At 48.9% G+C, this 26,206-nt stretch overlaps 1 protein-coding gene across 1 annotated transcript; it reads right to left on the bottom strand.

Annotated features, from left to right (window-relative positions):
* Window positions 1-639: 639 nt before the first annotated feature.
* Window positions 640-25,721, bottom strand: LOC128416697 (papilin-like). Its single transcript, XM_053394751.1, has 10 exons — window positions 25,559-25,721; window positions 24,098-24,265; window positions 22,360-22,527; window positions 20,002-20,169; window positions 18,667-18,834; window positions 16,071-16,238; window positions 12,507-12,674; window positions 10,666-10,833; window positions 9,909-10,040; window positions 640-836 (listed from the first exon to the last, which is right to left on the bottom strand). The coding sequence occupies exons 1-10, from the start codon at window positions 25,707-25,709 to the stop codon at window positions 826-828; spliced, it is 1,470 nt and encodes a 489-aa protein (XP_053250726.1). The 5' UTR covers window positions 25,710-25,721; the 3' UTR covers window positions 640-825.
* Between the last annotated feature and the right edge of the window lie 485 nt (window positions 25,722-26,206).

The following is a 26,206-nucleotide window of genomic DNA, read 5'->3' on the forward strand; positions in this document are numbered from 1 at the left end:
GAGCGGCAACCGGGCAGGGCCAAGAGCCCTCGGATGGTATGGAGGGCAGGGGGCAGTCGGGGCAGGGCTGCGTGTGCCCACTCTGGTGTGGCAGAAGGGCTGGCAAGACGCAGGAGGTGACTCTGGGCAGGGAGAACCCAGATTCTGGAGAAGCTCAGCTTTAAGAGCGGAGCAGGCTTCCAGTCCTCATGAAGGAAAATGTATGCTTAGAAGTGTGTGGGCAAGGACTGTGGAAAACTTAGGAGCCAGAGGGATGGCTGAATAAAGTCTGTTTGTGTGTATAATAATAATAATAATAATAATAATAATAATAATAATAGGTCTTTGGTTGCTATGCCCCTTCTGGGGAAACCCAGCCAGATGGGCAGGGCATAAATAATAGAATAATTATTATTATTACAACTTATGTCCAAGAAAACCCAAACAAATTATGCAGACCAAGAGAGAACCGTGAAAATGTGCCTGATCAGTGCAGGTGGACATTGGAGCTTGTAGACAGTATTGGTTTATTTATTTAATGAAATTTATATACCACTTGATTGTAGGAAAAAACCTCAAACAAAAAAAGGTAACATAATAAAATCATTGGTAATAATGTATCATTTAGAACATAGGAAAAATTAAAACCACAAAAGAATAAACAGGCAACAAAGTACAACTCATGCAAACTTTCTGAACATCTGGGTAGGCTTGTCTAAATGTCTTCAGCAGGCGCTGAAAAGAATACAACGAAGATGCCGGCCTGATAATCAAGAGGCAGGGAGTTCCAAAGTGTCGGTGCTGCCACACGAAACGATCCAAGTTCTTAGAAATGCACTGCAGAGATTAAGTGTTACCTGCAAAAGGATACCCAGTGAAGCCAAACATTGGAAGATTCCAGAGAGAAAGAGAAAAGTAATCCTTAATGCAGGGCAGCGTTAAACTATGGAACTCCCTGCCACAGGAGGCAGTGACGGTCACCAAGCTGGAAAGCTTTCAAAGAGGATTGGACAAATTCGAGGAGGAGGTGAGGGCTGTATCCCAAGATGCATAGGGCTTTATGCTGCAAAACCACCACCTTGAACTTAGCCCAGTAGCTGACGGGCAGCCAGGTAATTGATAGCATTAAACATGTTTCATTTACAAACAACAGCCCACAACTAATCACTCACCGAACATTTGGGCAAGATCTAGGAGAAAGAGGGGACGAACCATCAATCTTCAAAGTACATGTTTTATTTGTTGTTGTTTTAAATGAATTGTTTATTACCCAAAATAAAGTGGTAAAAAATATGGTAATAATGAGACTGTAGTGATTGAGTGGGTGTCTTTAGCCCAGGGCCAAATTGGACATTAGGAATTGTGGGGACAGTTTTTAGGAATAAGCAGCTGGAGCACCCAGTGGCGAAGCCTATGCCGGCGCCACCCAGCACCAAAGGAAGCTCAGCCCCCAGAGCAGGGGTTGGCAACCTGCGACCCGTGGACCACAAGCAGCCCACGGGGGTCGTTTAAATGACCCATGAGCCGCCCCCGAACCAAGCCACCTGCTTGGTGAGTACCCGCGTGCTGCGCTAAACCGGCGCAGCACGGAGCAGGTACTTGCTTCCGCGCTGCTGGAAATCATGTCTGCGCATGCACAGATGCCGGAAATCATATCTGCGCAGACACCATCCGGCCCATGGAGCGATCTCTGTGGAAGTGTACCGGCCCAGCTGACCCCTGCCCTAGAACATGGGTAGGCAAACTAAGGCCCGGGGGCCGGATCCGGCCTAATCGCCTTCTCAGTCCAGCCCATGGACAGTCTGGGAATCAGCATGTTTTTACATGAGTAGAATGTGCCCTTTTATTTAAAATGCATCTCTGGGTGCATCGTTCTGCCTGGACACTGAGGTCCAGTTCCGAGGGCCTTCTGGCGGTTCCCTCGCTGCGAGAACCCAAGTTACAGGGAAGCAGGCAGAGGGCCTTCTTGGTGGTGGCACCCGCCCTGTGGAACGCCCTCCCAGCAGATGTCAAAGAGAAGAACAGCTACCAGACTTTTAGAAGACATCTGAAGGCAGCCCTGTTTAAGGAAGTGTTGGCTTCTCGCAGCGAGGGAACCACCAGAAGGCCCTTGGCGCTGGACCTCAGTGTCTGAGCAGAACGATGGGGGTGGAGACACTCCTTCGGGTATACTGGACCAAGGCCATTTAGGGCTTTAAAGGTCACCACCAACACTTTTAATTGTGCTCGGAAACGTACTGGGAGCCAATGTTGGTCTTTCAAGACCAGTGTTATATGGTCTTGGTGGCTGCTCCCAGTCACCAGTCTAGCTGCCGCATTCTGGATTAGTTGTAGTTTCCGGGTCACCTTCAAAGGTAGCCCCACGTAGGGCGCATTGCAGTAGTCCAAGCAGGAGATAACTAGAGCATGCACCACTCTGGCCAGACAGTCCGCGGGCAGAGAGGGTCTCATCCTGCGTATCAGATGGAGCTGGTAGACAGCTGCCCTGGACACAGAACTGACCTGCACCTCCATGGACAGCTGTGAGTCCAAAATTACTCCCAGGCTGCGCACCTGGTCCTTCAGGGGCACAGTTGCCCCATTCAGGACCAGGGAGTCCTGCAGGAGGCACCTGGGTGGGTCTGCCTGCACTGATTCTGACCCACCACTTAGAGGCAGAGGCTTTTGTGCTGAGTTTGGCAGCGGCTGGAGACGGGTGGGATGGCTCTCCTGCGGAGTCTTAACAGGCACCAGAAACACCACCTCCGGGTGGAGGTGAAGGAGGCAGGAGAGAGTCCAGGCAACCAGTTGCTAAAGAGGCGAGGGCTGTGGGTCCAGCCCCATAGGTAGAGCTGGCAGCAGCTGATGCCTGAAACCCTGGGAAGTCGCTGCCAGTCAGTGTTGACAGTACAGAGCTAGACAGTCCAAAGGTCTGACTTTACATGCTTCCCATGTAAGTTTTGCAGGAGTGTTCCATGGCCTTTGGTGCCATTTCCACCAGCCCAGCTTGCCAAGTCACCCAGAAGCGGAGCGAAGGGAATTTTGCCTCTGCCCCAAATGCCCTCTTCTGAAAGGCAGAAAATTTGGCAGGTGGGAGAGAGAGAATGGGTTAGGGGGCTGCTCCTGGGCTTGCAAAGATCCACCTGATTTCTAGGCTGAGCCTGAGGGCCCAAACTGAAGACACCCATGGTCTGGGTTTGTAAGGAGCTGGGTCGAGGCGGATGGTCAGGGGAGAAAAGGATGGAAGAGGCCTAGCCCCTTCAATAAGGCTGCATTGCAAAGCAGAGTTTCGGGCTGGTTGAATCGGTGCAACATTCCCCTCACCAAATCCCCATGCCAGGTAAAGCTGCACCGGTGGAATTCCTTCCTGTCGTGAGGATGCTGAAGGCATCCGAACGGCAGCTCAACCTGCAATAACCAAGGTATGTATGTGTGTGGCACTGCTGCCCTCTAGTGGACTCAGGCAGAAGTGGCCAGAGACCTGGGGATCTTGAACTCTGCAAGTGATGCTCTTCCAGCTGATGTGGCGTCCTTATCACAGAACGGGCTTTTGGGGCATAAATCTCAGCTTTCAGATTTGAAAATAAGGGATCAGCAGCCTCACCTGTCCCGGGGACAGTCTACGGGATATCTAACAAGCCAGGATAGCAGCGGGAAATGGCGCTGGAATAAGGGAATTTCCCACAAAAAAAGGGAAGGTTGACAGCTATGTTTTGGGGACAGGCAAGATGTGGCACCCGAGACCCTGATGGTCTCTCCTCCCCACCCATTTCTTTAAAAACAAAAACAAAACAACAACACCGAAATACAGCTTGGAGTAGCCTTCGATTGTCTAACTGTTAAAACCCACCCAACCTGGTGGTCATCATTACACCTGGTAGTAGCATATTAACTACATGCAACATGTGAAGACATCCTTCCTGTTCCCTTTCCTGAATCTGCTGCTCTCCAGCTTTGCTGGGTGACCCCACTGGCTTCCACTATTATGCATAGAGGGTCAGGAGAGGGGGCAGTGAGCATATCCCAGTGGGCGTGTGCATGCGCACACACAGGTGTGTTCACTGGGTGGCCTGTCTGCAAAGTATTACATGCAAAAACTGCCTCCCACCTGCTAGGAAGGCAACTATCTGAGGAGTGTCTGAAACATAGCTCAATGCTACCACCTGCTGACCAAAGGGGACACAACCTCCTTGGCTGCCCAGATTTCCCCACTGTACGTGAAAGTGTGGTCTCATCCACGCCACAGACCAAAACCACTTTTGTAGCACTTCAGTTAGTCACAGATTCTCCCGAAGAATCCCAGGAACTGTAATTTACCTCTGAGAGATGTGGGATGTAATCCACTGGGAGCAGTCAAGTACAACATTCCTTGTTTTGCTAGAGTGGACATGCAAGGAAATGTTTGGTCCAGCCAGTCAGAACTTCCTGCTCCTCCTGGCTTGGAGCATTCTTCCTCTTGCATGTGACTAGCAGGTGGGCATGACCTTTCCAGACCTGGTAAAAGGACAAGTCACACAGCCACCTTTCTCTTTCCTCCCCTTTTTGTCCTGCCTGCTTCCTGGACCGCCACAGCAGTTCCCCAGGTTGTCTCCCATATGGGGTGAACCTGTTTGTACATGTTTGTAACTTTAAGCCTAAGGCCTGCCTTCAGGGATCACATTGTGCTCTGCCTGATCATGAGTAAAACAACTTTTTGTTATTTATGAATAAGACTGTGGTGTCTTTATTCTTTTAGGAGGGATTCAAAGGGGATTTTACCAGGAACACACAATTCAATCTGAGCTAGATTGAATTGTATAATAGTACAGTGGTACCTCGGGTTACATACGCTTCAGGTTACATAAGCTTCAGGTTACAGACTCCACTAACCCAGAAATAGTACCTCAGGTTAAGAACTTTGCTTCAGGATGAGAACAGAAATCGTGCTCCAGCAGCACGGCAGCAACGGGAGACCCCATTAGCTAAAGTGGTGCTTCAGGTTAAGAACAGTTTCAAGTTAAGAACGGACCTCTGGAACGAATTAAGTTCTTAACCCGAGGTACCACAGTAGTAAAAGGCTCAGATGAGTCAGCAACTTGTTTTCTGCTGTGTGAGAAGGGGAATGCACTCTGCTAAGTGAAGGAACTTGCTAGCGCAAGTTAGGAAGGATATTAACAAACAATATATCCTCTCCTGCCACCCTCAGCATTCCTGCAAGAGAACTACAGTTCCCAGCAGTCCTGACAGACTACAGTTCTCAGGATTCTTGGTAGAGAATGCCATGTGGTTTATTTGCATGGGGCTGCTGTGACCAGCCTTTGCAAAGTCCCAAGTCCTCCAAGACCCCCTCCCACCTCTATGATTCTTGTGGGATGTGAAGCACAAGAGCAGTCAAGGACAACATTCCTAGAGTGAGCATGTTTACACATGGGGAGGAAGGTTTGTCCAGCCAGCAGGTCAACTTCCTGTTTCCTTCTGGGCTAGGACAGACTTCCTCTGCATGTGACTAGAGGTGGGCATGGCCTCACCTGTGCAGGTAACGACAAAAGCACAGGGCAGGGCAGCCATCTCTCTCTCTTTGACTACATGCATTGAAGAAGCAACATCTGCTTAGCCAAAGATGCTCTCTTGGCTCCAACCAAGAGAGGACAAAGGGACTGTCTCCTTATGAGATAGTTTCCAGGTATATGTTACTTTTCTAAGCTAAGTCTGCCTTCTGGGATCCGATTGTGAACAGAATGATGTGTGAGTAAACTCTTTTTATACACAGAAGACTGTGTCGTGTCTTATCTTTTATAAGGGAATAAGGGGGAAATACCAGAAAAGTTATTACAGAGGCTTTAGCGACCCTGAGTAAACGCATCCGCTGAAAGTGTAAAAAGGGGAATGTTACTCTGCTGAATTGTGAACTTGTTTACACAAGTTGGAAAGGCTATAATCAAACAACATATCCTCTCCTGCATCCCTGAACATTCCCACAATCCTGTGGCTTGTTGGCTCATGCAGGAAGGAAGCATCCTTTGACCTGATGTCCTTTGACCTGATGCCCCTCCATTGCCCTGTGCTTGGCAACTTGTAGCTGAATCCGTGGCTAAGCTTCAGGTAGGAGCAGACCTCCCTCTGGGGTGGGTCTTTCATACGTGCATCTCACCCCTCAATGCTGCAGTGATGAATAAGTGTGTGTGAATGGAGCTTGAGAGTGCTTGCACATCTGATGCAACGACCTCCTCTTTTTGTGTGCGTTTCCAATGCCTCTTGGAGGTTAAGTTTGAAAAAAAGGCTGTTTTAACCTGTGGGATTGTGGCTTGTTCTTCCAGTGGAAACTTCTTTCCCAATTCCTGCAAAGGGGGTGTGCAGTCGTTTCACAGAACCATGGAATGGCAAGGGACCCTAAAGAGGCCTCTGGCCCAAACCCCTGCAATGCAGCAATCACACTAATTTGTCACACTGAAATGCCGCACCTGGCTTTCCTTTGCTGCCGTGGCCTTTTGCAAGGATCCCCTCAAAGGCAGTGGGGGTACACCAGGCGGCGGCAGCCCCCCCCGCAGAGTGAGTCTAAAGGGAAGGAGAGTCAGCTTGATGCCCCCAGAGGCTACCAGGGTGTGGATGATGTGGGGGCAGCAAGGAGTGGCTTGGAGGAACACAGCCAGGTGCCTCACCTCTAAAGGATGGGCTTTGTGCATAGGAGACCACACCCATCACTGCAGCACTTCTCTGGGCCAGGGCAGTCACCATCACACTGGCAGAGGCTCTTGGGAACCACGCAAGCAGAACCAGGAGGAACAGGTGGGCACTCTCCAGGCTTGGCTGCAAGAGAGTTTGGGATGTGAAACTTCCTGTTTCCTTCTGGGCTGGGACAGACTTCCTCTGCATGTGACTAGAGGTGGGCGTGGCCTCACCTGTGCAGATAACGACAAAAGCACAGGGCAAGGCAGCCATCTCTCTCTCTGTGACTACATGCAACGAAGAAGCAACATCTGCTTAGCCAAAGATGCTCTCTTGGCCTCCAGCCCAGAGAGGACAAAGGGACTGTCTCCTTATGAGATAGTTTCCAGGTGTATGTTACTTTTCTAAGCTAAGTCTGCCTTCTGGGATCCTATTGTGAACAGAATGATGTGTGAGTAAACTCTTTTTATACTTTTATAGAGGACTGTGTCGTGTCTTATCTTTTATGAGGAAATAAGGGGAAAATACTAGAACAGTTATTATAGAGGCTTTAGCGAGCCTGAGCAAACGTATCCGCTGCAAGTTTAAAAAGGGGAATGTTACTCTGCTAAATTGTGAACTTGTTTACACAAGTTGGAAAGGCTATAGTCAGACAATATATCCTCTCCTGAATCCCTGAACATTCCCAAAGAGAGGATAAGCCCGGTGTCATTAGGACCTTTAGGAAAGGAGAAGGTCCACCCCAGGGCCTGCAGCCAGCATGCCAGGTCAACCCCAGCATTCAGCACCAGGACTGGATCTTAGCCTCCGCTCTGCTCCTCTTCCACCTTAGCCGAGTCCTGGGAACGCTGACTGTGCAAGGTGGCAGCAGCAACAGCAGAAAGGACACAGTCTTCTCCTCGGCGTGTCAAAGAGCTTCACCCAGCAGCTCTAAGCAAGATTTGGGAGGGCTGCTGGGGCCATTTCAGTTGGGTGCCTGGAGCTAGGCCAGCCCTTGTTCCAGAGATGCACCCACCCACCCATATCACCTTCCTGCTACAGATACCCAGAGCATTCCCATGAACAAAGGCCAACTGTGTCAGAGAAGCTTGAAAGTCACATTAAGGAGGAATCTGCTCTTGGTCCTCTTTGCCTGCTCTTCATGTACAGGAATCCACCTGGACTCTTCCTGGGAGCCCAGGAAAGCTACCCAAGACTTGTACTTGGCTCGTGGTTCTCCATGGAAGACACATCAACAACAGTCCAGGAGGACATATAAGAACATAAGGAGAACATTTGCAGGATCAGCCTAATGGCCCAACTAGTCCAACATCTGGCCAACCAGATGCATCTTCTGGGAAACCCACAAGCTGGACCTGAGCACAAGGGCAACTTTCTCCAGCTGTGGTTTCTAGCAACTGGGATTCAGAAGCATCGCTGCCTCCAACTATTGTGGCTAGCAGCCTTTGATAGCCTTCTCCTCCTCCATGGATTTACCCAGTCCTCTTTCAAAGCCATCCAGTTTGGTGTCCATCACTGCCTCATGGGGGAGGGAGTTCCATAGATTAACTCTGTGCTGCCTACTGACATGCTTTTTTGTCAAGAGGTTCTGCTCAGCTTCCCCCCTTCTCCCCCTCCCCTCACAGTCACCCCAGAGGTTGAAGAGCACCAGGGAGTTCTTTAAACTGAAGTGACCCCCCCAACACAGAGATGGCCTTTCCCTCCCTCTCCTTCCCCTTCTCTCCTACACATGTGGGGAGGGAAAATGAAGCTTTAAAGCAATTGAGAAACCTAAGGATGGTAAATGTACAACTCTACACTGGGTGGAATCCAAGGTCTGCACAAACTGATGGCAACAGGCGCCCTGAAAAGATCAAGGAGGCTCCTGCAAGCTTGTCTCAAGGCAGGCTTGTCTCAAAAGGAACAAGAAGGGGGAGCAAAGAGCACAAGACCCCCCCTTTTTGTGACCTTGCTATTGTGTGAGTTGAAAATTCCTGCTATTGCTGTGTCACAATGTAGTGTTCATGTAGGATTGCTATGAGGAATTATGAAAAATGAAGCAAGCCATTGTGTCAGCGGTGAAAGCATCGCTTTGACTGGGTTTGGGTCACTGACATGATTTCTGATCAATCCCACAAGCCTCTGCATCTCTGCCCCATTTTCTCTATGCCTGAGCATTCTACACAGACCAGTTGCTTCACCAGGCATCCTGGGTACATAAAAATAAGGAGATAGCTTTGAAGGAGGGAGATTTGATGTAGCTTTTGTTAATCTTTAGGCAGATCTTAGGGCCAGGAACAGAGTTCACATGGAGGTGGTAAAATGCCTGCCTTTCCTTTCCTTACCTCCAGGGTTTGCTAAATGCATTCCTCCTTGGTTCCTGTTTATTTAGCCTGAACATGTATGCATGCTCAGATAGTAAATAGGCTTCCTCTGATCTGACTTTGTCCCCACTTAGGGATTTTTTTCAATGCTCAGAGGAAATCTGATTGGTTCTTACAAATGCTGCATTAAAGTTCTTTTGTTAATAAAAATGGCCTGGGCCAGGGAGTGGCAAGCGCCCTTTCTCCCAGGGTCTTGCTGGTCAAGCCTCGTGTCTATTGTATTAATCAGGGTCCAGTCCTTCCTTCCTATTGTATTAATCAGGGTCCAGGGACGCGAGTGGCGCTGTGGGTTAAATCACAGAGCCTAGGACTTGCCAATCAGAAGGTCGGCGGTTCGAATCCCCGTGACGGGGTGAGCTCCTGTTGCTCGGTCCCTGCTTCTGCCAACCTAGCAGTTCGAAAGCACATCAAAGTGCAAGTAGATAAATAGGTACCGCTCCGGCAGGAAGGTAAACGGCATTTCCGTGTGCTGCTCTGGTTCGCCAGAAGCGGCTTAGTCATGCTGGCCACATGACCCGGAAGCTGTACGCCGGCTCCCTCGGCCAGTAAAGAGAGATGAGCACCGCAACCCGAGTCGGCCACGACTGGACCTAATGGTCAGGGGTCCCTTTACCTTTACCTTTAGTCCTTCCTTTGCCTTCAGAATGCAACATCACAGTGTATGCTTAGTAGAAAGAGGAGTGTGTTTTAGCTCTTGGTGTAAGTCAGAGCACATTGCAGTCCTCTACTCAAGATGCTCCTTGCTTGACAACCATCTCTGGAGTCTAACCCAAGCAGCTCAAACCCTGACATTTCCCTAACACACGCACACACGCACACGCACACACACACACACACACACACACACACACCCCCTTTGTGTGCCGTGGAGCTGGCTGAGTTACCCCCTCCAAGGGCTTGCCTGGAGCCCCGCAGCACCAACCTGACCCCGCAGCCTCTCACCTTTCACGGGCTCCTTGCACACTTGACCACACTGGTTGCTGCAACACTTCTTGCCCCCTGGGCAGTCACAGTCCTTCTGGCAGGTCATCAGGCAATCGGCAGGGTCCGGAGGGGGGCAGAAGCCGGGCTTCTCTGCAAGAGATCCGCCAGGTGTCTGTGACGTCTCGGGTCATGGAGGGGATGCAGCCAATACAGCATTTTTGTTTTAAAAAGCTGCGTCCCAAGGAACTCAAGGGGACTGACACGGCACTCCTCAAAAATGGTATTTCAAAGGCATAAAGCCAGTCCTCAGATTGAGTAATAATTCCAGCACAGGGGAAGAAAGGCCATAGCTCAGTGATAGAGCACTTGCCTTGCATGCCAAGTGCCCTGGGTTCAAATTCCAATGGCATCTCCAGTAGGGCAAGGAGAGGCTCCCTGTCTAAGACCCAGAAAAATGAATGGTCTGACTCATTGCAAAGTATTCTCCTATGTTCTCAAAAAACGACAACCCAAAAGGCCTTTTTGATCAACCGCGTCCTCACCAAATGCGTGGAACCAGATGACGACGACATTTTAATTTATTGCCACCCACCCTAAGGTCCCAGGCTGGGTTGCGACAATTTAAAATGACACAGTAAAGCTTTCAATTACTAAAAGAAAACATAACGGCAAAAAACAGGGTGGGTCCTGAAAGATACATCTCAGGTGTCAGCGATCCACTGTGGAGACAGAGCGCAGCCTCAGTCGCCCTCCCGGCATCTGCCCAGGGACCCACCTGCGCCCTTGCAGGCCAGCTGGCATTCCTCTTCGGTGGGGAAGTTATTCAGGTTCCCCCTGCAGTTGCCGTAGTCGAAAGCGGTGCACTCTCTGCTGGTGGAGTTGAAGTAGAACCTTTGGACGTAGGTGTTGCAGGGACCCGGCTTCTGGGGAAGCTGGCAGATATCTGCAGCCAGAGAGCAGAAGGGGCCTTGTGTTCTGAGCTGCTAGAAAGAATGAAAGGGGTGGGGTCTGGTGGGGGGGAACTGTTGGATATGCACAAATGACTTTGCAGGTTCTGGGATGAAATAAAGCCTAGTTTTGCCCCTGCCCACTGCATAAGTGTTGGTGCTGACCTTTAAAGCCCTAAACGGTCTCGGTCCAGTAGACCTGAAGGAGCGTCTCCACCTCCATCATTCTGCCCAGACACTGAGGTCCAGCTCCGAGGGCCTTCTGGCGGGTCCCTTACTGCAAGAAGCAAAGCTACAGGGAACCAGGCAGAGGGCCTTCTCGGTGGTGGCACCCGCCCTGTGGAACGCCCTCCCACCAGATGTCAAAGAGAAGAACAACTACCAGACTTTTAGAAGACATCTGAAGGCAGCCCTCTTTAGGAAAGCTTTTAATGTTTGATGCATTACTGTATTTTAATATTTTGTTGGAAGCCGCCCCGAGTGCCTAGGGAAACCCAGCCAGATGGTTGGGGTATAAATAATAAATTATTATTATTATTATTATTATTATTATTATTATTATTATTAGAACTGAAGAACAGCCTGCTGGATCAGGCCCATTTGGTCCAGCATCCTGTTCTCACAGTGGCCAGCTAGCTGCCCCAGCCCTCTCCACTGTGACTTTGTCCAATCCTCTTTTAAAACCATCCACCTTGCTGGCCATCCCTGCCTCCAGTGGGAGGGAGTTCCACAGTCTAACTCTGCGCTGTGTGATGAAGGACTTTCTTTTCTCTGTCCCGAATCTCCTAACATTCAGCTTCACTGGAGGCCCACAAAATCTAGTGTCATGTACGGCATTTCTGATTCGAGGTAGAGGCTGGAGGAAGAAATAGGAGGCCACCGGTGATGGTGAGAGAGCGTATCCCCACGGGGTCTGCCCCCACCCTAGTTTCCTAATCACTGTACCCCGACTTTTCTTTCCATGAAGCCTCTTCTCTCTGCCCCTAGGCGTTGGGACACCATTTCCCCATGTCCTGCAGAGAGAGAGAGAGAGAGGGAGGGAGCCCTAATAATAATAATAATAATAATAATAATAATAATAATAATAATAATAATAATAATAATTTTTATTTATACCCTGCCCACCTTGGCCAGAGCCGGGCTCAGGGCGGCTAACACCAGTAAAATTACAGTAAAAACATAATAGGGGGGAAAAAACCCAATTTAAAATACTGGTTAAAATGCAATTTAAAATGCAGCCTCATTTTAAAAATCAAAACCATAAAGCGAGGGAAACATAAGGGTCAGACCGAATCCAAACCAAAGGCCAGGAGGAACAGCTCTGTCTTGCAGGCTCTGTGGAAAGATGTCAAGTCCCACAGGGCTCTAGTCTCTTGTAACAGAGCGCTCCACCATGTCGGGGCCAGTGCTGAAAAGGCCCTGGCCCTAGTTGAGACCAATCTAACCACCTTGCGGCTTGGGACCTCCAAAGTGTTGTCATTTGTGGACCTTAAGGCCCTCCGTGGGGCATACCAGAGAGGCAGTCCTGTAGGTACGAGGGTCCTAGGCTGCATAGGACTTTAAAGGTTGAAACCAGCACCTTAAATCTGACCCTGTACTCCACCGGGAGCCAGTGCAGCTGGAAAAGCACTGGATGAATGTGATCCCGCGGCAAGGACCAAGTGCTTACCTGGGTCCCTGCAGGTCTCCTCGCATTCCACCAGAGTTGCAAACCTGTTGGCGTTGCCCTTGTGGCCTCTGTAGGTGAACGGGTAGCAGCCTGCTCCAAGGCGGCTGTAGTAAAACAGGTGGATGGAGTCGTCCCCCTCTCCGGGGTTGCTGGGCAGCCGGCAGATATCTGGAGCCCCAGGGCAAAGAGAGATGGGAGAGAGAAATGGACCTGGGACTTGTGGGCAGGAAAAAAGGCACGTCAAGACCATCCTGGCTGGGAAAACGTGCTCCCTGCCTTGCAGGCTTTCCCCAACTGGCCTGGGAGGGCCTGGACTGACTCCAGCTGCAAAAGCTAAGGCTGCTGAACAGACTCTCGGGCTGAGGTGTTGTTTGGGGGTTTTTGCTGCAGGCTTGGGGGGTTGCCGCTATTGGGTTTTTTTCCATCTTTATTTGAGACCTTGTTGTGATTTATGTGGAAATTGTTCACTTTGCTTGTGTATTTTTTTAATGCTTTATTTGTTATTTATGTGGGAATGTTCAGGGAGGCAGGAGAGGATATATTGTTTAATTACAGTGGTACCTCTGGTTGCGAATGGGGTCCGTTCCAGAGGCCCATTCGCAACATGAAAGGAACACAACCCGCGGCGATGTGTCTGCACACGCACAGGTTGCGATTCACCACTTCTGCGCCTGCACGTGATGTCATTTTGCGCTTCTGTGCATGCGCGAGCGGCGAAACCCGGAAGTAACCCTTTCCGGTACTTCCAGGTCGTCGCAGGACGTAACCTGAAAGAACATAACATGAAGCGGATGTAACATGAGGTATGACTGTATATCCTTTCCAACTTGTGTTAACAAGTTCTACAATTTAGCAGAGTAATATTCCCCTTTTTAAACTTGTGAAGTGGATAGCGTTTGCCAGGCTTGTGTAAGCCTCTAAAATAAGTTTCTTTGGTAATTCCCCTTTTATTCCCTCATGAAAAGAATAGACACGCCACAGTCTTCTATAAAAGTATAAAAAGAGCTTGCTCACTCACTCATTCTGTTCACAGATGGATCCCAGAAGGCAGACTTAGCTTAGAAAAGTAACATACACCTGGAAACTATCCCATAAGGAGACAGTCCCTTTGTCCTCTCCTGGCTGGAAGTCAAGAGAACATCTTAGGCTAAGCAGATGTTGCTTCTTCGATGAATGGAATCAGAGAGAGAGAGAGAGTGATGGCGGCCTCCACTGAGGTATTTTGTTACCTGCACAGGTGAGGCCACACCCACCTCTGGTCACATGCAGAGGAAGTCTGTCCCAGCCCAGGAGGAAACAGGAAGTTCTCACTGGCTGGTCCAGACACCCCCTTTTTATGTCCACCCTAGGGATGTTGTATTTGACTGCTCTCTGTTTCACACCCCACAATTTAGAACTACTTTTCATATGTTGCCATTATGTATCCCCCCCCCCCCCGCTGCAAGCCGCCTTGAGCATTGCTTGAACTGTGGAATACAGTCATACCTCGGGTTACAGCCGCTTCAGGTTGCGTTTTTTCGGGTTGCAGACCGCCGAAACCCAGAAGTACTGGAACAGGTTACTTCTGGGTTTTGGCGGTCGTGCATGCACAGAAGCGCTAAATCGCACTTTGCGCATGTACAGAAGCATCAAATCGCAACCCACATGTGCGCAGATGCAGGTTGCGAACGCTGCAGGATGCGAACGTGCATCCCGCACGGATCACGTTCTCAACCCAAGCGTCCACTGTAGTGGCATTCAAATAAAAATATGTATGTATGCTTGTATCCTAGGATCTGCTCAGCCGAACATTTGTTCTTGGCCTGGGAGGTGGGTGGGTGACCTTTGAGCACAAGGTGGGAAGATTAGCCAAGGCCGCAATGTGTGGGGCAGCCTTTCAGGGGCAGCTGCTGCTCCCCAGTTTGTACTTGTAGGAATCCCTGTCGTCCCCCCCAAGAATAGCCTTAGGCTTCAGCTTCCCCCATAGCTGTCAACATTTCCCCTTTTTAAAGGGAAATTCCCTTATTCCAAATAGGATTACTCGCAAGAAAAGGGAAAAGTTGACAGCTATGGCTTCCCCTATAGAGAATGGAGCAAGTTCACCCACCTCCCAGCCTTCGGGTGGGCTGTGTCTGCATAGGGCAAGCACTCAACGCCACTTAATAGCTTGCCGTGGGAGGGGGGGGGTTCTTGCAGCTGAGTATGAGGCAGGATTAAACAGTTTAAAATCTGATGGTATTGGTTTTCATTTATGTATAGTATAGATGTTTTCTTTTTCCTTTTTGTTTGTCGGTTTTTGGTATGCATGTTCGTGGCTTTTTGTGTTTTTGTGCAATCTTCAAATACAGAAAAGTGTTAAAATTAAATAAAGAAACAGTTTGAAATTGTAATGACAATAGAAACCATAAATGGAACAAGAGAGCAATTGCAAACGCTAATAAAATAAATAAATCTAAACATGGGTTTAGTGATCAAAGTGACCCTTTTGCTCTAGGAACAGAGGAAGCTGCCAAGCCATTGGTCCATCTACTTCAGTGTTGTCTACACTGACTGGCAGAATTGTTTCTCTAGGATTTCAGGCAGCCATCTCTCGCAGTCTTACCTGGGGATGCCAGCAGGGATCTCACCTGGGGCTGACGCTCTGCCACTGTTCCTTGGCTTTGGCTTTTGCCCGCTTAGAGTGGAAGCAGGTTATTTCAGGGGACAATATCTGATAAAGCCACTTCCACCTACAAAAGGAGGCGGGGTTGCGGGCTTCATGGCCCCACCACTGGTGCGGTGGCTGGTTCTCAGCCTCTGCACGATTGAGGGAATCCCTAGCCACGCCATCCCCTGGCTGGCCAATCAGCTGGCTCTGGGGGGGGCGTGGCCTGCCTTATTTAACGCAGGCCGGGGATCTCCCTCTTTTCCCGCCTACCAGCTGTTCCTGTTTCCCACCCTCCCACCCTTTAAGGTTTTTGTTCCTTGACCTTGCTATGGACCTTGGTTGGTCGCCATTGAGGGGCCTGGTAGGAATTTTTTCCACTTGGCAAATTGGCACCAGCTACTTGGTTTTTGCCCACCTCATAGCAAATCGTCACAACTTTCTTGGTATTGGCGGTTAGGCACTGGTATTGTTCTGTAGATGGAAGAGGGGAGGAAGCGCCATCACCTGCCCCGCATATTGAAGGGTAGTCCAATAAAGGATTCCAGGGGGCGTGGCCCTGTCCGAAACCTATGGAGGTGAGGGCCTAAGGCACGCCCCCTATTGGTGACGCCGGGGGAGTTCCTAGTTGATGTGCACCAGCAGGACTCCCCCTACTGGTGGTTAACCCTTCCCGGACTTCAAGCGGATGGGTTGAAGTCAGATATAGTCGGTTAGGACCAATGCCTAAGCCAATACCGCTCATCACCTGTAACCAATAAAGTTGTGGCCTTATTTAGCCCATTAACCTCAATAATTGTGTCATGTGTCTTTATTTCCTGGGCGGGGGGGGGGGAACTTGCCACACAATGAACCCACGACAAAAAGCTCGGGTCAAGAGACTCTTTTGCCTACCTGTCGGATGGGCGGCATGTAAATATTAGAATCATCATTATCATTACCCGGCTTCTTGCAGGCGTGCTCACATTCCGAGAGAGATTCAAACCGGTTCTCGTTGCCCTCGCAGCCTCCGTAAATGAACACTTGGCACGTTTTAGTGGCGGGGTTGTAATAGTACCTGGGCATGGCTGCCTTGCAGGGGCCTTTCTCCTTAGGCAGCTTACAGATATCTGGAAGGATGTGAGAGGGACAGGCAGGAGGGTTGAAGTTGCTTGGGCAAGAGTACTGGGAAATAATTCATAATGAACTGGGGAAAAAAATGTATAAAAGTACTTTTCCAAAAAAACAAGAGTCCTTTTTGTTGGGGATAATTCAGACTGAAGTTCCCAGGTGTCAGAAAAGGTTATTTATGTATGCCCCTACTACGGCCCGTGTTTTGTTAGTCCCCAAATGGAAATTGAGCAAAGTCCTGACTAAAGAAAGGACGCCGGTATCACTGTGGTCTAAACCACAGAGCCTAGGACTTGCCGATCAGAAGGTCGGCGGTTCGAATCCCCACAACGGGGTGAGCTCCCATTGCTCGGTCCCAGCTCCTGCCAACCTAGCAGTTTGAAAGCACGTCAAAGTGCAAGTAGATAAATAGGTACCACTGAAGCAGGAAGGTAAACGGCGTTTCCATGCGCTGCTCTGGTTTGCCAGAAGCGGCTTAGTCATGCTGGCCACATGACCCAGAAGCTGTACACCGGCTCCCTCGGCCAGTAAAGTGAGATGAGCACCGCAACCCCAGAGTCGGCCACGACTGGACCTAATGGTCAGGGGTCCCTTTACCTTTACCTGACTAAAGAAGAATGGCAACTGAAACAGTTGAAATATGCCCAGCTTGCAGACCTAACATATAGAATAAGAGAACAAGAAGAACACATGTTTAAAGAAGATTGGAAAATGTTTATTGAGTATGTGGAGGAATATTGTGTTTATTTGAAAACGTGGTCAGCATAAAGATAAATTCAGCAGTGTAAGTAAGTTTTGATGGATTTAATAATGGAATACTGAGTGGTTTAGTTTATATAAAATGTGCAGAAATTGCTTCTATGGGGGGGGGGGGCAGTGATGGCCACCAACTTGGCCGGCTCTAAAACAGGATTGGGCCAAATCATGGAGGAGGAGAGGACTGTCAAAAGCTACTAGCCGCAATGGCTACAATCTGCCTCCGCAGCTGGGGGCAGAAATGCTTCTGAAGACCAGATACAGTACTGGAAACCACCGAGAGAGAGGGGGGGGGGCTCTTGCATCTGGGTCCTGCTTGCAGGTTTCTCAAAGGAGGCACCTGGTTGCCCAGCCTGGACTGGATGAGCCACTGGCCTGAGCAGTGGCAGACGAAGATGGTGGATTGTGCAGAACTAGCAAAACTGACCTGTAAGATCCGAAATCAGGAGGAAACAAAATTCCAAAGAGATTGGAGTAAATTTATGGATTATATAGAAGAAGAAGAAGAGTTTGGATTTGATATCCCGCCTTTCACTCCCTTTAAGGAGTCTCAAAGCAGCTAACAATCTCCTTTCCCTTCCTCCCCCATAACAAACACTCTATGGGGTGAGTGGGGCTGAGAGACTTCAGAGAAGTGTGACTAGCCCAGGGTCACCCAGCAGCTGCAGGTGGAGGAGCGGGGAATCAAATCCGGTTCCCCAGATTACGAGTCCACCGCTCTTAACCACTACACCACACTGGCTCTCAATAACTGTATATAACTGTATATATATATAACTGTATATAAATAATAACTGTAGAAATCTGAAGACTCTGGCAGGACCGAAACAAATCTTACAACGTAGATTGGACTGGATATAGTAAGAAACTGTGGAAAGGTGACTGAAGCAAGAAAATCTGTTGAAGGGAAGGAGGGAAGTCAGTGCTTGGCAGAGTGTTGGGAAAGAATGTGGGTAAATGACTGCTGAATATCATTGCACTTTGTTTGTTGGTATTAAATAAAAAACCAATAAAAAGCATTAAAAAAGAAAAGAAAAGAGGAGCCCCTGGCCTGACCCAGAAGGCCTCTTCTCAGGTTCCTAGGATGTTCATGCTCACACTGGTACCGCCACCAACCCCACCCTATTCTTCGGCTTTTAAATCATTTTAACATATTTTAGTACTGTAATCTCCTCTTGCTGTAACCCAGGACCTGAGACCTTATAATGAGAAGGACTTAAGAAATTAAAGTAAAAGCAACAAAAGCAGAAATAATAGCGGCAATGATAAGGTGGTCTGCCCTGAGCTCATTTAAAGTAGGAAACCAAAATATTTCCTTTTGTGAAATGCTAAGTGGGGTGCAGACTCTGGGCAAGGACTGCAGATTTCCAGGGCTGCCCCAGGAGGTTGGCTGTGCATTGATGCGGCTTGTATCACCAGCAAATGTCATGGGATCATAGGATCTCACAACTGTAGAGTTGTAAGGGACCTCCGAGGGTCATCTAGTCCAACCCCCCCTGCAATGCAGGACTCACAGCTAAAGAGCCCCTGACCGATGACCACCTGTCCACTGCACAATGCTCCCCCCTTTGTCAATAATAATAATAATAATAATAATAATAATAATAATAATAATAATAATTTATTATTTATCCCCTGCCCATCTCCTCTGCTCCCCTTCCTTGGTCTGACCTGGGTTGCGGCATCTCCAAATGCATTCCATCTGGGTCTCAAACTGGTTGTCGTTCCCTCCGCAGCCTCCGTAATTAAACATCTCGCAAGTCTTGTTTTGCGGGTTGTAATAGAATTTGGGGAAGAGGGCTAAGCAGGGGCCAGAATCCACAGGGAGCTTGCAGATATCTGTGGGTGCAGAACAGAGAGGGGGGACAAAACAGAGGGTCTCTCAGGCATCCCCACAGAAATGAACCGGCGCCAAAAGCCAAATCCCGCACATTGCAGAAGTGAGCGTGCCTGGGATGTGTGGCGCACTCTGGAGCCAGAATCTCTGGTCCCCCACTGACTCAACAAATTTGGCAAGCTGGCATTTCTATACCACTTGGAAAGAGAGGGGCTTTTCGGTTGCCCTCAATTAAGTTAAAGGGACCACCAAACAACAGGGAGTATTTACAGCAAGAGAGAGACAGTGTGGCACAGTGGTTAGAGTGGTTAGACTAAGACCTGGGAGACACCAGCACTCAAATCCCCACTCAGCCATGAAGCTCACTGTTATACAAAAATCTCCAAATGGGTCCGAACTTCAATGTCTAAAACTCCTGGTAGAGGACAAGGATCTGGAGATTACGCTAAGGGCGGCCAAATTCTGTGTGACTGCCATAAAACTTAGGGAACAAGCTGTACTACCAAAATGATTAAGGTTTAAAATGATAATTTTTGGTTATATTTTACTGATCAAGATTTATTATATATATATATATTAATTGCCACTACATCTGAATTCAAAACAAAGAAAATTTTTTCCTTCCAGTAGCACCTTAAAGACCAACTAAGTTAGTTCTTGGTATGAGCTTTCGTGTGCATGCACACTTCTTCAGATACTATCTGTAACTACATCTGAATTGTCTTTGTTGTACTCAATTGCAATTCAATGTCTCCCTGTTGTGTTTAATGATTTTCCTGATATTGTAAGTGACCCAGAACTGGTCTGTGACCGTAATAATAAAATTAATTCATTCCCTGGGTGGACCTTGGGCCAGTCACTGCCTCTCAGCCCGCCCTGCCCCAGAGGGATGTTGTGGGGATTGCATGAGGAAGGGGGAGAAACTTGAGTTCCTTTTTCTCCAAGGGAAGGGTGTGAATGCAGTTAGTAATGTATTAAGCCAAGAAAGGCCCTAAAGCACTGGCAAGTATTTGCACCACTGTGACATCTGTTTATTTTGAGCATTCACATATTGCTCATTTAAAAGCGAACAGTGTTGCACCAGTAAAAACCAACCCAGTAAGACAGAAGTTGCCCCCTAAGAAGGTACGGGGCTAGAAGGTAGGGAAACGACCCCCAACTCTGCCCACCTTTGCTCCCGCAGGTGTCCAGGCATTCCTCCGTGGTAGCAAACCGGTTGGCGTTGCCCTGGCAGCCTCCGTAGGGAAAGGGCAAGCAGGTCTCCTTCGACGGAGAGTAGTGGTACATGAGGGAGTAATCGAGACACGGACCCGAATCCCGGGGCAGCACGCAGATATCTGCCAGCAGAGAGCCGAGAGGAGGAGTCAGCAGCCTCCCGCTTCCCTTCATAAGAACATAATGTGAGCCTGCTGTGGTGGTCACATGGGATTACTATGAGGAATTATGAAAATATGGAGCAAGCCATTGTGTCTGCAATGAAAGCGTTGCGTTGACTTGAGTCAGCTGACAATAATTTCTGATCAAATCCCACAAGCCTCTGCATCTCTGCCCATTTTCTCTACGCCTGACAGGCACGTATAAGCATTCTGAAACACAGACCGGTTGCTTCACCAGGCATCCTGGGCCATAAAGATAGTAGGCAGTTTCTTTGATGTACTCTTCCTTGATTTTGTTAATCTTAGGGCCAAGGAATAGTTTTTCACATGAAGGTGATAAAGATCCCTATCTTTCCTTGCCATCCTTCCTCTCATGTTTACTGCTTGTTTATGACCTCCGGGGTTGCTGAATGCATTCCTCCTTTAGTCCTGTTTTATTTACCCCAGAATGTATGCATGCTCAGATTAGCTCTTTGTAGTTTTAACTTTGTCCCCACATGGGTTTTTCTTGAAATGCTCAGAGGAAATCTGATTGGTTCTTACGAACACTGTGTAAAGGGTTCTTTTGTTAATAAAACGGCCTCGACAAGGGACTAGCGATACGCACTTCCTCCCAGAGTCTTGCCGGTCAAGCCTTGTGTATTTGTTTTAATCAGGGTCCAGTCCTTTCCTTTGGCTTCAGAACGCAACAGCCCACTGGATCAGGCCAATGGGGGCCCATCTAGGCCAGCACCTTCTTCTCCCAGTGGCCAACCAGATGCCCCTTATGGGAAACCCACAAGCAGGGGCCAAGCACAAGACCAACTCTCTCCTCCTGGGGTTTCCAGCCACTGTCATTCAGAAGCATCGCTGCCTCCGACTGTGGAGGGCAGAACAGAGCCATTGTGGCTAATATCTATCCATAGCCCTCTCCTCTTCCACAAATTTGTCCCATCCTCTTTTAACGCCACCTATGTTGGTGGCCATCACTGCCTCCTGTGGGATCCTTTGCTGAAGAGGCTCTTTGATCTTTCAGACAAGTCTGAACTTAATTCTCTCCTCAGGCAAAGATCCCAAGACGACCTGGCTGGTAGCCAGATTCTGCACCCAGATTTTTAGGCACAGATCATCCTCTAGAATAAAATAGCTTACTAGGGAAATGCTGAAGTCGTTGTTTGGGGTGCACCAGGGTCAATTTTTATGGTAGCCCAAATCTCAGTTGTAGGGGTGTATGTATATATCTCAATTTTAACTCATGAACAATTGCTGCAATCTTCTCCGATTGTATATTTTATCTTTATGAATGCTTTTTTTATTGTGTCATGTTATGTGAGCTGGTCTTTGACCGTAATAAATTATCTATCTCACCTTGCCATTGTAACCTACTCAGTCCCCCCCCCAAGACGATCAAGACAAAATGAATGATATGCCTCCTGTGGCAGGGAGTTCCACAGTTTAACTGTGCGCTGCTTGAAGAAGTAGGCATTTGGAGTATAATGGAACAGGCTACTTCGGGGATATTACAGTGCTGCTGATTGTACGCATTGTTGTACTTAACGAATACAAAGAATGTAAGAAAAGCCTGCTAGATAAGGCCAATGGCCCATCTCATCCAGCCTCCTGTTCTCCCAGTGGCCAGCCAGATGCCCATTATGGGAAACCAACAAGCAGGATTTGAGCACAAGAGCGACTCTTCCTCCCTGTGGTTTCCTGTAACTGGGTTCCTCTAACCATGGAGGCAGTGCAGAGCCATCATGTCTAGCGGCCGTCAATAGCCGTCACCTCCTGATTTGTTTGTTTTAATATGGTGTGCCTCCCCCCCTTTTTCCTGCATTTTAAAGGCCTTGTCTTCCACATTGTTGGGCACTTTTTCTTTGGAAAGTACAGTCATACCTCGGGTTACAGACGCTTCAGGTTGTGTGATTTCGGGTTGCACACCTCTCCGAACCTGGAAGTACCAGAACGGATTATTTTCGGGTTTCGGCACTTGCGCATGCGCAGAAGCACTAAATTGCACTTTGCGCATGCGCAGAAGCACCGAATCGCAACCCATGCGTGCACAGATGCGGCGTTGCGGGTTGCGAATGTGCTTCCCGCACAGATCACGTTCGCAACCTGAGTGTCCACTGTACAATGACGATGACAGCTGCATTGGCAGGAGTCCCTCCTTACCCGGGTTCCGGCACTGCTGTTGGCATCCCTCCAGAGTCTCGAACCTGTTGCGGTTTCCCCCGCAGCCTCCGTATACAAAGGGAAGGCAGGACTGGTTGCGGTGGTTATAGTAGAACATGGGGAAGTAGGCATCACAGGGACCAGGGTCTGCCGGGAGCTTGCAGATCTCTGCCGTTGCAGAAGAAACAAAAGCTCGTCAGAACAAAGGCACCGTGGGAACTGTGAAAGAGTGTTATGCCCACCCCTCTTAAAGGAGCTGCCCCAGTTGGGTCTAAAGGTAAAGGGACCCCTGACCATTAGGTCCAGTCGTGGCCGACTCTGGGGTTGCAGCGCTCATCTCGCTTTATTGGCTGAGGGAGCCAGCGTACAGCTTCCGGGTCATGTGGCCAGCAGGACTAAGCCGCTTCTGGCAAACCAGAGCAGCGTACGGAAATGCCGTTTACCTTCCCGCCAGAGCGGTACCTATTTATCTACTTGCACTCTGATGTGCTTTTGAACTGCTAGGTGCGCAGGAGTAGGGACCGAGCAACGGGAGCTCACCCTGTCGCAGGGATTCGAACCGCCGACCTTCTGATCGGCAAGCCCTAGGCTCAGTGGTTCAGACCACAGCGCCACCCGCGTTGGGTCTAGTCAATGGTAAATGGATGAACAGGAATCTGCAAGTTTCTTGCATGGTCTCCCCTTAGAATTGCATCATAGAATTGTAGGGTTGGAAGGGACCCAATGATTCATTAGAGGTCTTTCAGCAGAGGTTGTGGGAGGTGGAGTGCATCTGTCTGTGATCATTTAGCAATAATTCATTGATTGGGCTACTAGAGGACTCTTGGGATCCCTTCCCACTCTGCCAATTCTATTATTCAATTCTAGGATCATAACCATCGTTATTTTCATTTATACCCCGTCTTCCCCCAGATGGAGGCTCAAGGCAGCCTACAGATGAAGTAGAAATTGCTAAAAACATGGACTTCCGGTTTGCCGTGGCCATCGGCAAGAAGCGTGGAAGAATGGAGTAAATTTATGGACTACCGTATATAAGTGAGAACTGTAGAAATTTGAAGACGTTAGCAGGGCTGAAATAAATCTTATGACATGGACTAGATATTACTAAGGAACTGTGGATTAGAGAGTGGAATAAGAAAACCTGCGGAAGGGAGGGAGGGAAGTCAATGCTCGGTAGAGCGGAAAGAAAGATAGATGTAAAAGGATATGAATTATCAGTGTATTTTTTTTGTGTAAATGAAAATCTAATAAAAAGCATATTAAAAAAAGAGAGAAATTGCTAAAAACATTAAAAAGCAAATCAACACGAATTAGAATTATCTAGCCATGATCTATGAAAGCATGCAGATAATTGCAAGAAAAACATCAAAGCACCAGCCCTTTCCTTAAAGACAATCAGTTCCCAAAAGCCTGTGGGAACAAGGACAGCAAGGGGGGAGCCAGCCTAGCTTCTTGAGGCAGGGAGTTCCAAAGTTGCCTGGGAGCAAACACAACGGAGAAGGCCCTCTCCCACATCCCTACCAATTATGCCTGTGAGGGTGCTGAGAATGGTCTCCCCCCCCCCCGAAGATCTCAGAGGCTGGGCAGGTTCGTATGGCAAGGAGAGAGTCCTTCAGATCGCCTGGGAGTCCCTCCCCACTCTACAGTTTGATGAGTCCCTCTCCTTAACTCCACGGCAGCAAGGCTCCCCTTCGACAGCCAAGCCTTGCCGGTGGCTGCTTCTCCCTCGGGGTCTCACCAGGGTACAGACAGGTGCTCCGGCATTGCTCCAGTGTCCGGAACCGGTTCTCGTTGCCATCGCAGCCGTGGTAGGTGAAGCGCTCGCAGGTTTTGTTGGCGTAGTTGTAGTAGTAGCTGAGCTTGTGGTTATTGCAGCTGCCGCTGTCCTCTGGGAGCTTGCAGATATCTGGGGAACAGGAGAGAAGAGGGGAGGAGATAGGAGGGACCGTACTGAGGATCCTGAGTTTTATCCCCACCATCTCCAGCCGAAATGTTACAGTTCTGACCGCAAGCCGGATACCCCTCTGGGGTTTTGTTGACACAGAGACTCAGGCGTTTCCTAAAACTGGCACTTGATGGAGCCATAGAAAGCCATGGAATATTATTCAAGTTGTGGTGATTCAGGCAATAAAAATGACAAGGGTATGTAGCAACTCCTCTAGGAAGAAAGCGTTTGGCATGCTACAACAGCGGCAAGAGTCTTGATAGCACAAGGATGGAAGAACGAGGAAATCCTAACGAAAGAACAGCGGCAAGAAAAACTGATGAGTTACGCAGAGCTGGCGAAATTGACCTACAAATTGAGGGACAAGGACAACTGTGCCTTTAAGGAAGAATGGGAGCTTTTTACAAATTAACTAAAAAGACAACAAAATGAATTGGACTCCTTGGCAGGTTTTGAATACACATACACAAATTTATTGGTTGATAACAGGGGAGATACCTGCAGATTATGTAAGGATATGTATAATTTCATAACATGCAGAGAATAATATGTGCTGAGAAATCAGAGAGAGGAGCTGAGGGAAGTCTCCAGGGGGGGAGGGTTAGAGGGGGGAAGGGGGGAAATAATGAATATATGTTTTGATAATTTGTTATGTTGAAATTGTTAATAAAAATGTTTTTTTTAAAGAAAAGTTGCAGCATTTGGGACTTTTCAGTTTAGAGAAAAGAAGTGATGTAATAGGTCCAATGTGTGGCTTGAGACCTTTGGCAACATTTGACAGCCACCCAGCCTTCGCACCATCATCCCAAAGCCAGGTAAGTGAGGTGCTGGGCTTTGGGAAGGAGGCACGAGGCTCTGGCAGGATCCTGGCATCTCCCCTCCTTCTTCCCAAAGCGCTTAGGCAGCTTTGGGAAGGAAGAGGGAGGGCTCTAGGACTCTGCCAGAGCCTGCGTCTCCTTCCCAAAGTCCAGCACCCTAGGAAGGCTGGAGGGGAGGCATTAATTTTTGGCTTTCCTCGCCCTCAACCTGTGTGACAAGGGAGTGTGCAGCCTGCGGTTTCCGTGTCCAAGTACACTTGCAGCCCACTTCGTATGGACTTGTGGACATGCAATGAAGCCAGATGTTGGAAGAGTCAGGGCAGATAAATGAAAGTCCTTCTTCACCCAGTGCATAGTTCTACAGTTTAGCTCCCTCCCACAGGAAGCGGTACCTGCATCTCCCTCTCGTTTCCATCTGCCTGCATCTGCCTCTCACCTGGGTTTCTGCAGGTCCGAAGACACTGCTCTTGAGTGGGGAACCGGTTGCCGTTTCCTTCGCAGCCGCCATAAATGAACATCTGACAAGTCCTGTTGCTGGGTGAGTAGTAGAACATGGGCTGGTAGCTTTCGCACCGACCTGGGTCCATGGGGAGGCTACAGATATCTGCCACCAGAAACCAAAGAGGCATCAGAGGAGGGCAGTTCAAGAGAGTGGGGAGGGGAAACTGCGGGCGGGTGGGGGTCTGGGGAGGAGACTTCACGACTGAACGGCAATGTCACTACCCGGAATTTCAGCGAGCGGAAGAGTATCAGCTTGTGAGAAGAGGCCTTGTGAGATCCAGGAGGGGAGAAAGTGGGGCAGGTGGCTCCTGAGATCATAGAATCATAGAGCTGGAAAGGAACCCTGAGGGTCATCTAGTCCAACCCCCTAAAATGCAAGAATCTCAATTAAAATCACTGGCTGGAGAATGGTTTTCTGAAGTCCAGCATCTACAGTTGTTTGTGCTATTTGGAGGTTGCTAATAAGGGGTCCAGATCTCTCCCACCCAAGGATGCACCGTTCTCATCACAATTAATTTAAAAATAGCTTCGAAAACCCCTTCTCTGCTTGGCCTCTAGCACTGACAAAGAGTTCTGAAGATCC

The sequence above is a fragment of the Podarcis raffonei genome, chromosome 6 (assembly GCF_027172205.1).
Source record: "Podarcis raffonei isolate rPodRaf1 chromosome 6, rPodRaf1.pri, whole genome shotgun sequence".
NCBI lineage: Eukaryota > Metazoa > Chordata > Lepidosauria > Squamata > Lacertidae > Podarcis > Podarcis raffonei.